The sequence below is a fragment of the Tauraco erythrolophus genome, chromosome 17 (genome assembly GCF_009769465.1).
Source record: "Tauraco erythrolophus isolate bTauEry1 chromosome 17, bTauEry1.pri, whole genome shotgun sequence".
Taxonomy (NCBI): Eukaryota; Metazoa; Chordata; class Aves; order Musophagiformes; family Musophagidae; genus Tauraco; species Tauraco erythrolophus.
Window position 1 is genome coordinate 2,257,374 of NC_141481.1, and position 18,333 is coordinate 2,275,706.

General features: G+C 44.3%; 1 protein-coding gene across 2 annotated transcripts; it reads right to left on the minus strand.

The window, feature by feature from the left end:
• On the minus strand, nt 1–16,498 carry CARHSP1 (calcium regulated heat stable protein 1). 2 transcript variants are annotated; one of them, XM_086622303.1, is made up of 4 exons: nt 16,481–16,498; nt 14,365–14,546; nt 11,287–11,409; nt 1–241 (listed from the first exon to the last, which is right to left on the minus strand). In XM_086622303.1, exons 2-4 carry the CDS (start codon nt 14,535–14,537, stop codon nt 79–81), a joined length of 459 nt encoding a protein of 152 aa, XP_086478429.1. In that variant the 5' UTR covers nt 14,538–14,546; nt 16,481–16,498; the 3' UTR covers nt 1–78. The 2 variants fall into 2 exon arrangements, with proteins under 2 accessions (XP_086478429.1, XP_009981324.1); XM_009983022.2 differs by lacking the exon at nt 16,481–16,498 and having other exon boundaries at nt 14,365–14,537.
• Between the last annotated feature and the right edge of the window lie 1,835 nt (nt 16,499–18,333).

The following is an 18,333-nucleotide window of genomic DNA, read 5'->3' on the forward strand; positions in this document are numbered from 1 at the left end:
TATTCTTAGGACAGGTTCCCTGCAGCCAGTTGTTGAGCAGTGACCATGCAGGCAGCAGCTGCGCTCCCCCAGGATGCCTCAGGAGCTGACGACGTGGCCGGACCAGGTCTCGTGCTTGGTTCCAGGAGCCAGGTGAGTAATCACCACCTCCACCGCCTGGAGCTTCTCGTTCTTCGGAGGGATGGTGCACATCTTGTAGGTGACCTCGTCGCCTGCCACAGGAACATACTCACCTTCAATACTGTGGAAGAGAAACTTCAGTTAATCATAAATGACAAATACTCTTACTCTCTTGCAGCTTATCTAAGTTTTTATCACAATTATTATCTCTGGTGCTCAAGACACTTCAGGGTGGTTTTTTTTTTTGAACCCATCAGCTACTAAAGCTTGAGGTTGATTCTGCTTGTCTTGCAGCAAAATGCTATGAAAACACTATAAACACCGCCACCACCTCTCTAAAAAAAAGCCAAGCAAAAACAAACACCAAAAAATCCACACTCTGATATGCCTTAAAAAACAACCAGCTGAGCGCAGCCTTGGACAACATTGCTGTGAACCATACAACCACCTCTTCCTCGCGGGCAGCACTAGAGGGCAGGGCTGACACTGTGACACTGTTTGGCACTTCTTTTGAGGGTTTGTTTTTTTAAACTGTAAGTTGATCTTTTTTATTTTTTCTCCTTCTCTCACACTTCTGAAGCTACACACACACACACACACACACACCACCCTTTTTCTTTTTTTAAAGAAGAATTGTACCATGTCAGTCATTGATTTTACCTTTAGGTTGTTTCACCATAACATAGTTCATCTGAGCTATGAAATAAAAAAAAGAGCCCAAGTAAAACACAGTGTGAAATACTTCAGAATTACTCTGCAAAAAGGGAGAGTTCTGTGATTCTGATGTGTTACACCACAGAAACTCTTCCAGCATCCAGCACTTTGGAAGATTTCCAAGAGTTGCTCACTCCTACCTAGCCTCTACCAGCACGATGACATGGGATGCTGGAGGACTCACACCGTGCATTTGTTACTGCAAGTGAGTCCTTACCTGGAAACAGTGGGAAATGGCAAAAGGGCTGTCATCTTCTGTCCAGAACTATGTACTGATGTAACAGAGAACTGCAAAGGGTAACAGCCTTCTTCGCTTCTACCGCTGCGTTCAAGATGAAAGCTTTTCAATAAAAATCCCAGCATGTGCCAAAGACAGGCAGAGACATCCTCTAGCCTGCATTGCATGATTCTCTGACGGTAGAAAGGATGCTACTTCACCTTTTTTTAAACATAGCAACACGATCTCATGCTCAAATTCCGCTTTTCTGACAACCTGGGCTCAAGATTTCTTGTTGTTTCAGGTTTTTTTCAGTGTTTCGCAGCAGCAGTTGTATTTACGAACAGATAAACACCACTGAGTTTGTTATTTGCCTTCACTGAGAGCGTACTGGGAGCATGCTCACACCACCCAGGAATTTTACCCTAATAACGTTTCTCTTATTGCAGGGACCTAAGATTTTAGCAGTGCCCTTCATATCCATTCTCATCTTGTGACCTATTATTGTTATGGCTTTTCTATTGCAGGAAAGACTGGCAGGACTGATAGGAAGTAAATATACTGTCACTTACTGCCAGTTGTACCTTCACAGCAGATACTGCCTCTTCCCCTATTTCTGCAAAATTGCTTCAGCTTTATGTACTTCTCAAGTCCTGCACTGCCCTTCCCCCTTTAAGGGCTGCCTCAGCTTCTGCTCTCCTCCGACTTGTGCATCACAACTGCTGCTCAGGGAGCTGGTGCATCGGGCTGTGGCTGAGCAGAAGCAGCTTGTACTCAGAGATGAGACGGGGTAAGCAGGCATGTACAGGGGAAGCTAAAACTAACCCATAAATTACAACTTCTCCCATGGGAAATTGAGAAGAAAAATCATTGTTTGCTAACTGATTGTATCAACACGATACTGAAAGTGCTCCTGTATCTAAATATGGATCTAAAACCTGCTATGAGGAGTTAAAGGCATTCCCAAGGCCTCTGGCTCAAAAAGCACGTCCTTCAGACTTTATTTCCCTGAGCTAAACCCCTTCTCCAGAGCTGCCTTTGACGGCAGGAATCAGACTCAAGAGGGCATGTCCTAAGCTGAACTCTTCAGAGCAGTGCCTGGGAAAATGGCTGTAAATTGAAGGCAGAAAAAATATTTACAGAAAAGTCAAGATAAAGCTTCCTTCATCAGACCTGACAGCCCTTTCCTCCACACCCAGGCTGATCCCACTGACCTTTACTACTTTCGAAGTCTCCAGGCCAACCTGTCAGCCCAGTCCTGTATTACACTGGACAGACCATGTTCAAGCTCGCACATCTAGACTCCTGCTGTGGCTGTCCTCTTCAGTCATTGCCATCACTTATACCACACCTCCCCCATTTCTAACAGGTTTAAGAATTCTTCAGGTGTGAAGGGCCCAGTACGTACTGCCCTTCAGGAGCAGAGATTAGTTCACCTTTTTTACTGCCAAAGGAATCGGCCACCAACTCGTCTGCCCCTTACCGTAACTTTGAAACGGAGGATTTCAAGCAAGGATGAGAAGATGCTACTTGTACTGTCTCAGAGCCTGACAAGTAGACATGAAGTCCCAAGAAGAGACACAAGAGAGGGTCAAACTATGAGTGAAAATAAGAATGCCATGTAAAAAAATGACATCATCTTTCCCACTTGAATCTCTTGAACGATCCCTTGTTTCCAAGAACATTGTTGCTATTGAGCTAAAACCACATTGCCATGGGCAGAAACTCCCAACACAATCCATGCAGGATGGCAGTCCCACCTGAGGAAGGTAGCATCTTTCAGCGAAAGGCAATACAGCACAGGCATTTTATCCGCACAAAGGAACACGGGACTAGCAAAACACACTGAGCACAAACATTTCCCAGCTCAGACGTAATGAACATAGACAATACGGACTGAAGTGGAAAGTCTACATTGACTCGAGTACAGCTGAGCCACTGGAACAAGTTGTGATGAAACATGTTTCTTCACGTGGCCTCGAGCACCAGGACCAGCTGTGGACAGTGTTTCAGGGAGCACAGGCAGAGCAGTTAACGTCGGGCTGGAGCTAAAGCAGCTGTAACTTAACATTACAGCCGCCCACTCCACAGCCCCAGGTACTCCCTTTGATTCCTGCACAGAGGAGGAACACACACAGCGAGCAGTAAGCTCAGAATCACCACTTTGCAGGCATCAAATGAAACGGATGCCCTGCCCAGGAAAGAGTCTCACATTTGGCTGAAAGGGTTTTTGATGAACAGGAACCTTACAAGTTATTTAAAAGCTCCTGTAAAACAGGATGAGACGCAGTTAGCAAAATAAACACTCGAAATCTGCAAAAGATATCAGTAGGTATGGTTAATGTGGAAGGAAAGTGGATTCACATCATCTCCTTGGGTTTAAAATTGAAATATGAATATATACCAAGACGGGTTCTGGTAACAAAGAGGTTGTAGGTATACTGGTAACCAAAGTGGTCCTGTTTTTTCAAGAAATTAATAACAAGTGAACCAGTACACCCAGAAATGGTATGTCTAACACATGATGGGCTGCAGCCAGGGAGAGGAGAAGCACAGGGACTGACCCAGGCTGGAGGCCACACTGTCAGCTGTCTCAGAGCCAGGGTACCCCCCAGCACTTGCTGGGTGACTGGCTGGAGTACTGTCTACAGCCCCTGGTCTGCGCAGGGAGAGAATAAACCAAACCAAACCAAACCACTTGCTGACCCAAATTCCTTATGCTTTAATCATGAGGTTAATTACTCCTGTTCCTTCTTCTAAACAGACCACATTAGACTCAAAATCTGTACCAGAAAGGTACACTCTTCTCCACCAGAAAGCACTTCTTAACAGGATCAAGCACTATGCTGACAGCATCAGACCATTTATCATTTTCTTTCCTTACGCAAACTGACACTACAAGAGACTGAAGCTTGTGACAAAACCTCGTTCAACCCCAATATGGCTTCTTCTTATCCCCCAGTTTGTCTTATTGCTTTCCTCGCTTGTTGAGGTGACCTTATCTCATCAAGACCAGGCCTGCCTTTTGCACAGCTGTTTAAAAAGGTTGTGGCCACACAAACAGCTTGAATTTCATTTTCTGCTTCTGGCCTTTACACTTTTCTCCCACAGATCAGACATTCTTTTATTTCCTGCAGCTTTCTGATTACCAGTTACTCTTGGTGCCTACCAAATATGAGATTATTAATGCATTGCCTCCAGTGCACATGAAAAGCAAGAGGACAAAGGTCTTACTTTGCAGCCTGAGTAAACCTGTTTGTGAACAGTGTTCCCAGCACAGTGTTTGCTCATCAAATTCTGCTTCTGGGATAGACACAGACTTACTCCGGCATCATTATCGCTACGTGATGCTTAGAAGCAGGAACAAAAACCATCCAGATTGTGCAGTACTTCTGGTGGTGTCAAGAAAGAACAATACAGTGGCACTTGAAAGGTGATGAGATGGTATGGCACTGGAGGCGTAGCCCTACGCAAAGCTGCAAGAAGATCCTCCAACAGGAAGCAATTGCCTTAAGCACTGGGAGGGAAATGAACTGGAAAAGATCAGAGAAGGTAAACAGAGCTCTTGGAACAGATGCAGCCTCCAACAGCCACTCTATATACAAGTTACCTGAATAATTTGGTAGAGGAAGTTAAACCTGGACTTTTGTAATGTTATATATCGATTAAATACTTTCAGATCTGTATTTTTTACTTTTACCCTAACTATACATTAAACATTGATAAAGAGGAAGGTGGACATTTTCACTGCTACTTAAGAGATTGTTATGCATGTTCCATTCAAAATAATGGATATCCGTGTCCAGGAACTTTAAGACACGCCAACAAATTAAGCTAAAAATAGGAAATGCTTAGTGTCAGAGTGAGACACAATAGAGGGAGTTTTAGATTATCCAGCAACTCCCATTTCCCAGCTCAGCGCCAGTGTGGTACAGTGGAGCATTTTATCCTGCACTATTTTTAGGGAACTGGGAGGTTATTAGGAAATTACCTAAATAAGGAATGTTCTAGTTCTTCTTTCTCACAGCTGCTATTCATATTCCAGGGCTCTAGTTAAACCTCTTGGGACAAAGACTAAGTCACATGGAAACATTTTTGAACCAGAGTTTTCAGTGAATTCAGAGCCTTGCTGGTCAAGAAGCCTGCCAAGGATCGCGCCACGTAGCTGCTTCCCGTAGATCAGTGGGCTGTATGATCTCACAGGCTTCTCAAAGCTCATTTAACACCTCAGCACACATCCCAGGTGTTTTTGTTGAGATGCAGCAGCAGAACAGGACAGTGTCCCCAGCTGGGAGCCCACTGAGAGATCACTGCTGTTCTGTTCAGCACTCCTGAGTTCTGGGCACTATAAAAGCATAATCTCCTGAGATCGCAACACAACGCACGAGCAAAGCACAGCAAACTCACCATCTCTCCAGGGACCCAAGGGCGCTGCACGTCAACGTCCTAGGGGAAGTTGAGCACCAATTCTCCAAAGCCCTCATTAAACATGGGGTCAGGAATCCAGCCTGAAGGACAGCCTGAAGGCCTCTCCGCAATGCAGCACTTTCCCCTTCAGAACCAAGTACTAGCAAACTGCAGAGAACCCACAAGCACTGCACGTTTTTTCCATTCCATCAAATCAGCTACTTTTGAAAAATAAAATCTTGGAAAAAAACAAGAGTGTGGTCATTCATTTGTCACTGCTCTCTGGTGAACTACCTCCTTGCCTTGCCCTTGCAGCTACACAGGCTTCAGGCCAAACCCAATCAAAAGCAAAAGCCTGGAGAATAACAAGTAGCCATCACGTGCCCACTCCCCAAATACACTAGGAAAGCAGAAGACTGAGATCCTTATGCAGTGCTCTAAAGCACATCATTTGAACTGCCACTACAGGCACCCACATCCCATCTCCCCCTTTGGCTATGCCCTCAGGACCCCCGTTCGGAAGGTGAGCTGATATGAACCTGTCTGTACAGGCAGCCACCCTCAGCACAAGGTGAGGGACCTCAACAGCCAGTACTGCAGGGATTCCCCGGCTGTTCTCCGGAAACATGCCACGTCTACAGGAAGAGTGGCAAGAGAGTGAAACTGAAGCCACCAGAGCCGTTACATTCCGTAACAAGAGAACTGGCTTGTATTTGAGAGAGCTGCCTTGCTCCCACTACGAAACAACAGCCCAGGAGGTAAGATGAGGGAGGTAAGATATCAAGGAGGATACCGTTCTCAGCACTGACGCTCCAGTAACCCCACCAATTCGGTGACAGTGGATCATGATACAGGCTGGTGGAAATGAAAGCGTTAACAGTACGCATCACTATTAAAAATGTAATTAAGGGCTTTTTAAAAATTTCACTGCAGGTAAATGAATTTGCTTCCAGCTTTCCAGAGACGTTATCAGGAAATACCATCTCAGCAGCTCCTTTATCCCCATGGTTGCCAGTTAAGGTTTTACACTCACTACCAGCACGCACATTTCGTTTTCTGTCCTAGAGAAGGGCAAAGCATTAAACAGAGAAAAACAAAATCTCACAGCATGCAACAAGCTGTAATGTTTTCCTAGCACAGTTGTTTATATCAACTTGAGAACTGTTTCCAATAAATACACGGGAGCAGGACTCACATGAACGCAATGCATAAAGCAGCAGCAAACCCGTGGCTGGGTGGCCGGGGTGCGACAGCTTCTCGCTGTGCCCGGCCACGCGTCTGCAGGCAGGAACGGCCACTCGGGCCAGTGTGCATGAGCTGACTGATCTGTCCGTCTCGAGCGCCGATGGTGTTGCAGTTGTGGCGCAGGGTTTCAGCTGCAGATGCTTTATCTGCAGACCAGCCCAAGAAGGTGCCACGAGCACTGCCAGGAAGCTGCCACCCCCTGCAGTGACTGTTACCAGTGCTGCCACCATGCCTCTACCTGCTGCAGGAGGACAGCTCAAAAGGAAACGCCACTCCCTACGAGCATCAGCATTTCCAGAGAACTCCAGGCTGCCCTGCTTCATGATACAATTTTGTACATTTGTACCTCAGCAGTTAAAAAGGAGAACTGGCTCCACACAAGTGTTATCAAAGCCTAAATCAAATCTTCTCTGCAGTCTTCAGAGCCACTCGTTAGAACAGAAAAAAACATCTTTCAAACCTGCATTTCAAACTGGTGTCTCTTACACTGCGTATCTACCCGCACCTGGCACGTTCAACTTCACAGTAACACAGCTTTGCTGCAAGTTCCACTCATATAACACGTCCACATGTCCACATTCCTCTTCAACTCTTGCACAGATACTGAAATTGAAAGTTTCGCAGATGCCAAGTGAGGCAGCTTTTGAATGCCACGTATTTGACCTTATTTTTAGGCTAATGCTCACTTATGGAAACAGAAATGACATGGTAAGTGTTATTATCTTACAAAAATAAATGGAAAGCTATGGGAAACAGGCATCTCATTTTATGGAAGACATTCTCATTGCAGTGTAGCCTTACAGCTCCCCAAAGCTTAGAGAAGAAAAAATTCAATTCCTCAAATTAAATTTTTATGTTTAAAGTCATATTAATCTGTAAGACAGGCAGCTGGTCCCAACGCTCAAAACTTTCACTAATCATCACAGCTTAGCGATGAACACAGAGGAACAGTCTATCTTGCTGAATCCAAACGCGTATCATTTTATCCACATTTATTTATGAAATAAATAAACATTTATTTAAATGTTTATTTTGTTATTATAAATCCACATTTATTTATGAAATCCTAGGTTTCAGGCAGAACTGACTCAGGAGAAACAATCCTCTTTCATTTAACAAGTAGATGCCTGTACCGCACTGAGACAGTGAACAGGTTGATGTCTCTCTCACATTCAAGTTTAACCAAGTAAAAGGTAAAAGAGAATCACATGACAAACATAAGCAACATCTCAAAACTCACACTACAAACCAGAGTCATTGGAGTCCCCTGAGCCACAGTGATGGTTACAGAATGTTGCTGCAATAAGTAATTCCCATTAATAGAGAGCAATGTTTCTAATTCACTGTGAAATAAACTGAAATGAAAGGCACTATTAATTTGTCTCTCCAGTGTTGCCTTGCATCAGAATTAAACCAGTGATACCATCACCCTCTAGCACTGAAGGCTGTTTCCAACAACTCAAATAACACTCAGAGTAATTACAGAACACAATGTGCTGAAATCTTCAGTACATTAATAATAGCACTTTCTACTAACAGGTTGAGGCAGAAACATCAGCTGGTTTTGAAAGTAAGTTCTGAGACAGCACCTACATAAGAAACATTTAAAAGTGGCCCAGTCTTGGTTCAATAGAAAGAAAAAATCCAGTTGGCTTCAAAGTAGCAGATCTGAGCCTAGAAAACTTGTATTAAGCACATCCTTCAGTCATATGAAATACATACAAACTAACTTTGCTAAAATGTTTCTCAAAGAGCAAGGAAAAACAGTCTTTGAACACATACGTGACTGGCTTCCAGAGGAAAGGCATCATTTACCTGCCATGGAGATGGAAGGAGGAGTGAAGGGCCATAATGAAAGCAAGGGAGATGTCAGTTAAACATCAGAAACAATTAAGAGTCAGGTCTGTTAATTACAGGAAGAGACAGACCAGGGAGACAGTGGATCCCGAGCACCGGAATTGTTAAGAGTGTGCTGGGTAAAGCATTTGCCATAAAGGCACAGGCACCTTCCAGCAGCAGACATTTAGAGGAGGTCCTCTCCAGTCTTCTCATCTACAGTAAACTGAAGAGAGCTGCCATACTGGAGAAAACCTGCAGTAAAACTGCAGTGTGCTGCAGCACGGCATATGCAGACAGTTCCCCACTCACGGGACCATTAGATGGAAACGAAGTAACTACAAACCAAGAAAAGCAGCCCGGACCAGCAGGTAGAATGCCAAGTTGAGACCTGGCAAGTCAGAGCTCAGGCTGAAGGTTGTACCTGAGTGGGCCAGAGCCCGTCACTCCCCTGCCCATGCAGCTCTACCCCTCCAGTTTTCCCCCGCAGGGGCGGGTTTGAGGGCACAGCGAGGTGAGGGTGAGAGCAAGCAGAGAACCTGATACACAGCAGCAAAATAAACATGCTGAAAATACACCAAGAAGTGTGGTTGCCCACAAACTTTTACAACCTTGGTGACTCGTTCAATAGTGTTTTTAGGATAGATGGAGCAGGTGGAAGAAAGGGTAGGGTGGCAAGCCACATTCAAGGCACAATTACTCAAATATAGCTTATTGATGGCTCACAGACAAAGCATTTTGAATTCACACGGGATCGATACGCCAACTAGCACAGCCCACGAGAGGGGACTCCTGTGAGAGGGGGCCTCTCGCACAGACCACCAAAATCATAGCTGATGGGCAGGGGATGGAGGGTAGGAGCAGTTAGTGTACCCAGAATCAAGTACTGGGTTTGGGCCCAGAAAGACAGATGTGTTGGGCCACAGGATGGGAATCAGGGAACACCTGAAGGATTAGTTCACATTTTCTACAGACAAAGGGCAGTCTCAATCAAAAAGATATCTCTAGGGTTTTAAATGGGTTAACTTCACATAACTGAAGAAAATTTATCAAACTAATTGGAAGAGAAAATGTAGAGGAAAAAAAAACAAGATAGTTCTTTAAAAAGAATTCATTAAAAGGCTGAGAATTCATGTTTCTGTGAGAGGGCTGTTTTAATTAAACCCTTGCTGATCAGTAACTGCAGAGGTCAGATAGATGTTCACGGTAAAATTTTTCAATTGTTATATAAGAAATGTTATTTTTAAGTTATTCAGGAAATAAGGAGAAAGGGTGCATTTGTATTAGCTGAAAGAAAAAGAAGATATTCCTTCGGTTGAAGACATAAGTCAGACCACTCAGCCCATTTCCACCCACAAGTCCTAAAAAGCTTTGGCTTGCCATCGCCCATCATGCAGTAACATTTCAGAAAACTGGAAGAAGGCCAATGCACTCCTTCTCCAAGGACACATGCTGCACACACAAGCCAGAAAAATAGCTGGGGGAATGCGAATAACTTTGGTAAGGCTTTGGTTGACTTACCTCTGGGTAACCACCCCAAACAACAAATAAGGATTATACAGCTTCAACACTGAAAACAACAGGTAGACTTAAAAACTGATGATGAATCTGAAAGCGGCTACTGGAGAATAAGTATTGAGCAATCTTAAGATACGCCCTCAGAGACCAGTTTCAGCCCCCACACTGGTCAACATCTCAATCACAAAACGGCCTATTAAACCTTGCAGATTAGCCAAGCCATAAATAACAAAGTACAGTCACGGAGCGTGGTCTGGATCCCTTGGCAGGCAGGGGCTATTCAAGTAAGATGTGCTGCAGTGCAACCAAAAATTAAGTCATACATCTTGGAACGAGGAATGCAAACACTGCTGTTGGGGATGCCAGACTGTACCTAAGACTGCACCAAACTTTGATGCTGCAAAGGATGCAGAGGTCAGAGCAGATAAGCAACTCAGCAAAAGACTAGGGATGAGAAGGCTAAGGCAATCATGGGATGTACAGAAAGAGAAAAGAAGCAGGAGTCTTGTGATTTTATCTCCATATACTGTATGTGTGCAGTGTATTGTTGTAAAATGACATTTCAGTTCTACAGCACACTTAAAGAGACTGGAAAGACTGCTTTAGACTGGAGAAAAAATTCTCAGTGAGGGACTTGAAAAGCTTAATCTGTTTAGTTTATCAAAAGGTGGATTCAGAGGTGATGGTTCCCAGTGTGTTCACAGCAAAAAAGTGGAGGTACTAATGAATCCTTTAAGGGAGAAAAGGAGAAAGCTTTAGCCATAAACTGCTCAAAACTGAAGCTAGATAAATTTAAGGAAGTAATAAAGTATGACTTTTCTTAACAGTAAGGGCAATTAACCTTTATTTTAATAATGGTACAAACAGTGCAAAGTAAAAGTAGCGAATTCTCAGTGTTATAAATCTTTAAAGTAAAACTGGATACTGCATAGATTATTTGCTTCAGGTAAATGCAGGTTTCTGGGTCTGAGTGAAACTGCACTTTCTTATCTCTTAGCTTATTCTAAGAGATTTGACAGGATCATCTTCTAGCTTTTAACTCAGCAGATTTATAGTAATACAGGAAAAGAACAGCATGATCTATCACTGCCAGTACCATCTGCATAACCCCTCTTTGCTGAGGTAAGGGTGACAGATTATAAATCATCCTCATATCTGAAATGTCAAAAGCGTTCAGTAATGACGCCAAAGCAAAGCTCCAGCCTTTCTCGGCCACCCAGATGACTTACTCAGAGATGTGCACAAAGATGTCGGGCCCTCCATCTGCAGGGGTAATGAAGCCATGGCCTTTGGAGCGGCAGAAGCATTTACAGACACCTTTGTAGATGGGACCCTCCGATGCTCTCACAGTTCTGCAGAAGAAAGCACAAAAAGAGTGGTTCAATGCTGAGCACGGGTGCAACAGCTTCCAGGTGTGTCAGCCACAGCACATTAAGCAAATGGGCACAACGGCCCAAATACTCTCAGTGAGTATAGTCCTCTGTAGCAACTGCATAATAACTGAGTTTCATATACTGCACATTTTGCCTTTCTAAAGGAGATGAAGATGATGAAGGTGTTTGCCAGCATTATAATCCATCAGCTGTATTGCCCTGCCAAATTTTTCTTTTGGACACTATACTAAACGTAAGCATCTTATACCTTTCATGAGTTCCAGAGTACCAATGTGCACCTAGGTGTAGCCTGCACTTTCACAAATCTAACAGTAAGTGTGTGCATGTAGTATGAAGAGAATGCAGCACATAGAGATATGTATAAATGTGCACATGTCTATACATGTACATGTACATATGCAACTTCTGCACGCAAGTCTATCATTATCCTGCCAGACTAGGATCCAGTGAAGTCAACATTTCACCTCCAAACAACTCCAGCAGGATACAAAGCCCAACTGGCATGCATAACAGCAAGACTCAGGACTGATGTCCTCCTCCACTGCCATGGCACCTGTATTTTAAAACGAGATAGTCTGAAGACAAATCTTTAGGATGACTTACTGCCATCAAGAAAAATGACTTGCATGAACTATGACCCATCCTGAAAATTGCATGATTAAATACTTTTCCCTGTCAAATATGCTGAATTGAATCTCCAGGGATCCAAACTCACTCGAACACTTTCATTAATGAAGCCAACTCCTTTAGACACCTTACAGGATTTTACACAGAGGAGTTAATAGATCAGGACCTTCTCATGCCACGACTGTTCAGTAGGTTGCTTCTGTTAGAAGAGAATTTTGGTATGATTCTTCAAACTCAGTAAGTGATTGTGTTGCCATTTGGTTACATGCATCATGGCAATTTTGACATCACTTTCCCAAAAGTTTAAAGTTTACTGAAGTCTAAATAAAATCATTAAAAAAACGTGGTAACAGCTCTGCTTCTTGAGTCAAACTAACACTAAAGAAACGCAGTTGAAAGTGTTAAAGAAAGAAGAAATCTCCATTACATCACTTCATTTTCAGCTCTATAAAACTGTCAACACACCTGACCCCAGAAGTGCTTGTTACACAGAAAAGCACTCACTGTCCTAACTAAGCCATTAAAGTCCAACTGCATCTTTCAAGGAGATAAAGCACTGTGGGGGATAAGGCCCCATACTTGCAATGAACCAAAACTAAACAATCCCACTGAATAAGCAGCCACTGCCTGTCACATTCATCTTTTCCATACAACTGTGGGGCCAGAGCTCACCTAGAACTCCTCTTGTTTAAAGAAGACACTAAAAAAAAATAATAAAAGTTTAGAGCTATTTTGATTTTCAGGGCAAACAAATACAGTAAGATCCCTACACTAATTAATGGTTAAAGAACTGTGGAAGCCAAATAACAAATTCTTTAGTTTTGTAAGAATCAGACTAGGATTAGCATCTGAGAAGAATTACAAAGAGTTTATTATTAACACAGCACTGGAGCAAGCTAGCTTGGAATTGCTTCTCAAGGGCAACCCCAATTACCAAGTCAATTATGTTCCTTTTACCAATCAACTTCCATTACAAAGTTTAGGGCATTTGAAGGCCTTTGGAACTGACAACATAAAAATTTTTCTTCTGCTGCTGTTCTTTTTTGCCTCATTTTGAACACAGAAGCAATAACACAAAGCATTATTGAGATCGAAGCTATTTAAATCTGCCAGGATAACTCAAAGGAAAGAGCTGGGTAACACTGCAAGAAGTAAAAACGAAAAAGCATGCCAACTAGATTAAGCAGCACAAAACAGGCTAGCTGTGAGTTTGAGATCTTGCTTCCACGGTGTTTAACTTGGCACTGCCAGACCTCCCTTACACAGAAGCAATTGCAAGACTGTGGCAGAAGTGCAATGGACTGACCACAGCTCCACGTTATACCCTCAGCCCCTGACTCAAAGGCCACTGAGATTAACAAAGAAGCCCACGTTGCCTTCTGCAGGTCAGCACCTCACGGCAAGACCCATCACAGGCACTGGGAATTTTTCGCAATGGCCAAACCTTGCAATACCATCCTCTGATGCTGTGCTGCGGAGGAGTCCCCTTTGGGCCAGGGGCTCCCAGGAGCCTGCACAGAACCACAGGGCCACAAGAAAGCTCAGGAAAAGCCAGCTCTGCTGTAGGATCACTATCTCAAGTAACTACAAACAGCAACAAACTTCATCTCATTTTATGGAAAACCTCATATAATCTTACAGAATCCAAGAGATCAAGGTTCATACCTTGAAAACCAACATATTCTTTTACAGGTCTACTTGAGCAGTCTTAAGAGGGAGATCTGAAAGCCAAATAGGAAAAGGAAACAAGCCTTCTGAAGAGTGACAGGGTCATGGACCATCCCTAAAATGTAACCTGGCTGATGGTAGCACACATGTCAGGAGTGACAGAACTAAAACCTTCAGCAAGGTCTGGTCCAGTGCTTCAGGAGCAGTGAGAAGAGAGGTCGTGCCAAAGGAAGAGATGGAGCTGATCAAGAAACACGCACAGGAACTGGTCCCAAGAGCCACAACCCTGTCTGATGCAAAGCAAAGCTTCAGACAATAAACTCTGTTTTGAAAAATCTCAGTGTACGTTCCCCTCCTTGTAAAACTCTGGTCTTGAAAACTGGAAAAGACTTTGAACATCCTTTATGAAAACAGAGTATGGAAAAACTACAGGCTATTTGGACTACAAGTCTAGTGGCATCAGAATTTATTGGAGAAGCAATAACAGTAAAATACTCAATTATATTCCAGATACAACCGCGTCCCCTTGACTCCCTTCACCTCAGCAGGGGGCCAATCATTCTGCCCAAAGACAATCATCTGGTTGTGTCTACAAAACGCAGGTTTCCCAGTACTCACGCTGAAAACGTCCTCGTCCGTCGGGTGGGCAGCGGACTAGGGATGAGGTACCCTCTCATGGGCGACGGGGAGCGATCTCTTGCCCTGCGGTTTTCAGGCAGATGGAGAGAACTGGGTGAGGGTGGAGAAGCGGAGGACTGCTGCGAGGCAGACGAAGTGGGCTCGGAAGACATTCTTGATGCCTGAGAAAAACCTAGAGAGAGGAAGAGATCTGACTTAGTCCAAAATGGGAATTGTCATAGAAGTCACAAATTCTTCAGCTGACGATTTCGTAAGAATATGACTCACTTCCTGCAGACGTACACGCGGACACAGTTGCACCAAAAGCTCCTGCTCTGTGTCAGTGAGTTCATTTTTTTAAGTTTATTTTTAAACCTCACAGCTTTTGTAAGCTGTACTAGGAAGCTCCACTGAAACAGATTATTCCACAACTAACACGTATTTGCTTACTCTGGCCTCACTCACAGGCAATGGCTCCTGAAGCAGAGCTCAGCCCCAACACTAGGTATCGGTGTGCCCCACATGCTCCCAGACAGATGGGGTTTGACCATTGTCAGCACAGAGGAGCCTCCTGCATCTGCACACAAACACACGTTACAAGAAAGAAACACTAGAAGAAATGCTGAAATAAAGGCTGCACCTCCTGCTGGAGGTTAGCTTCGCCGCGCAGTCATCGACGTGAACTCAGCTATTAGCACAGCTCTGTCAGAGCTCCTAACACCTTCAGCTTAACTGCACGCAGAAAGTCATATGAGTTCAGACAGAGGTAAACCATTTTCTCTGCCAAGGACAAGAACACAGACAAAGTTAGGAGGCAGTGGCTGACCACAAGGCGGGGACCCCCCCAGCCTGTGGAGATCTGCCAGGCCCAGCAGTCCCCTTTGGTAGGTCTCAGTCTGCCACAACCTTCCAGCAATTTGGAAGCCAAGTCCACCCCCAGCGGCTCACCTCAGATTTGCTCTTATTCATGTTCTACAGCAGAGGAGGAAGAAGGTCCCTTTCTCAGCACACCAACAGCAATACATGTCTCATCGTACAGCAAGCAAAACTCACAGAATCCACGGAAAGAAAAGAACTGATAAGAAACAGCAGCACTTCCACGTACACGAATGAATGGCTTTCAAGTGCAGCCGTGACAGAAAGAAGAGAAATCAATCAGCACTGCTCTGGTATTACTGTGCAAGTCCCTATCTGCATAGGAAGGGGAATAAGGTGTACAAAAATAATCAATAATCCACCACACACTTACTTCAGAAAATCTAAAAATATCTGGATATCTGGATGAGTTAGCAAAAAGTGTAGTGATCTGGGTCAAGAAAAGCTGCCTTTAAGGCCAATAGTTTCACTGAACTGAAATCTCTCATATCCATTAAGCATCCTCCTTTTGACGCCCACACTCCCTAGCCCATGAATTATGGAGTGGATCCTTCACATGACATTTGAGAGATGCAGCCTTCTTGTCAATGACAAATTCCCATTATTTCTTCCTGAAACTAAGGACTAAAATTAAAAAGGCCTCTTAAGAATGAAGTCACCACGGAACAAAGGCTTTTGTATTTAAATGCTCAGGGTGCTGAGGAGGTAGAAGTGGATAGTCATGTTCCCTCGTGCACCAGCTTGAGCTTTCAAAACTGTTCTCAAGAGCAACAACTCAGCTGAAAACAAAACCACAGCTTTGCGTATGGTGTTTCAAATACAGATGGCAATTGCTACCCACAAGCTAATGTCCTGCCCCGTGTCACGGCATAGTGTTCAGCTGAGACAGAGATGATAAGACCAAAGGGACGGGATTTTCCAAACTTCATCTTCCTCCAAAGAGACCCGCTGGCTGGTACTGAGGAAGGCTCCTTGGATTTCAGAAGACTTCTTGTTTGGGTGCCTTGCTTTCAAGGAACGCATGTTTGACATAGCAGGACTATAAAAAGTCAAAGGAAAAATAAGAGCAAACAATTAAAACCTCATTCTGATAACTCAGCACAATGGTCTGGGCTTTGCACAAGTGAAAGCACAGCTTTCAGAATCGTACACTTTCTCTCCTAACCTAAATATAAACCAGGTTGTCAGGTCACAAGCGGAACACAGAGCTATTCACCCATCCACAGCAATACAGGAGAGCCAGCCACAAGGTACTGCCCATCCCCTTCCTCAAACAAGGGTAGAGAGGCAGGAGAGTTACCCCTTCTTTCTCTAAAAAGACAGATGAACCACAAAAATATTTACAAATAAAGAAGGCTAAACAGAGTTAGAAGTGTGCTAACATACGTTATTGTTCCCGTTTATGTAATTTTTGTGCCCTCTGATCTGTAAACATAACATAAAACAGTGATGTAGAACATTCAGTGCCATTTCACTGCACAAATACCCTTTTTGTTCTCTGCCCACAGCCAGAGTAGATGAATGGCCACGACTCTCACAATTTCTATTACACAAGTACTAAATCGTGATGAGAGCTCAGCGAGAGCTGACACGTAAATGCACGCAGCTGGAGGCAGCCAGGAGCAGCTACGCTCAGCTTCACACCCGCTGCAGCAAGCGAGTGCAGCTCAGAAGAGGAGGGGATGCAATCAAGATGCAATAGGAAGCGTGTGGCTATGCTACAGCTCAGCAACATTCTATTGGCATGCATGTTGTGTCACTACGTGGGCAAGTGCACCAGCACATCGACTTGCCTCTTAGGCTTCTCCTACAATCATAAAGATCGGACGCAATGAAAAAGATTAGACACTGAATCACCAAGTTTTACCGTTTGCACTGCATACAGTGGGATGACAGCAGCTCCTGCCTCCAGAGAACCTCCGCTCAGCTTGCTTAGTGCAGAAGATCACTTCATCCGAGCCTTTTTGAAGACAAAGGTGGAGTTTAGCTATTTCAGTTTGTTGTGGCGCGGCCACTGTCTTGACATTGTTGATACAAGGATTAACTCACGTCCACTGGCAGCACTCTGGAAGGAGCAGAAGTGCTGTCCCCACTCGTACGTGCAGCTGGAGGCACTCCGAGGCTGGGCGGTGTTTACGCAGGAAGCCTACAGCAAACACTCAAACCGAAACCCCACGCCCCAGCCCTCCCAGCCTTCCTTTCGCACAGGTTTCGCCTTCCAAATGCGGTTACTGGCAGCCTTCAAAGATGCTTTTCAGAAGTTACCCTGGGTTCTGAACTGACCCTCTGCAAATCAAGATCACCTTTGGGACTCAGACGGCTGCCTACCAGTCCCTCCTCAGCAGCCACAAATACCTTCCCCTTTGTGCCTTGCTGAACAAACCGACTGTCTTACATCTCCAGCCCACCACCTCCTGCCCTGTTTCCATTTCTCCTGTCCCTCCAGTCCAGCCAACACTCTGCCCTTTCCCATGTCGAGGGGGACATCCCACGAACCCCAGACTGCGCCAACGGAGCACCCACCCGAGCTCCCCGCCAGCATCCCACTTCTGTGCCTTGTGAAGGCAGCCAGTACTTCACAGCCGCAAATCCCAGCCACGGAAAGCCCAGGAGCGTGAGAGTCCAGCTACGACAGAGATGAGGGACAACACAGACAGCGTTTCTCTTCTGCTTGAGCCAGCAAAATACTGAGCCTTCGGGGATTTACAGATGAATGTAACATGACGTAAGGTGGTGATATTTTCAGGCTTTTTAGGAAACTCCAACCACGTGCCATCTTACCCTTAAATCTGCCCATATTTCAACATGCATCATCTATCTTTCACCAACATGACTTTTTAATATTTTTTTCAGAGTGTAGGTATGCACCAAACTCAAATATAAATAAAATAAATCACAGAAGCACCATGGAAATAATAGATTAATTTAACATTTCAAAGGAAAATATATGTATCTTTTTACCATACTTTTTTCAGAACAACTGGCCAATGCATACACAAAAAGACCCCAAAATTTCTTCTGTAACAGGTGGCCTACAAAGCACCAAGTGCAATACATGCTGGAGAAATTTCTGAAATTCTCCATAAAATACTA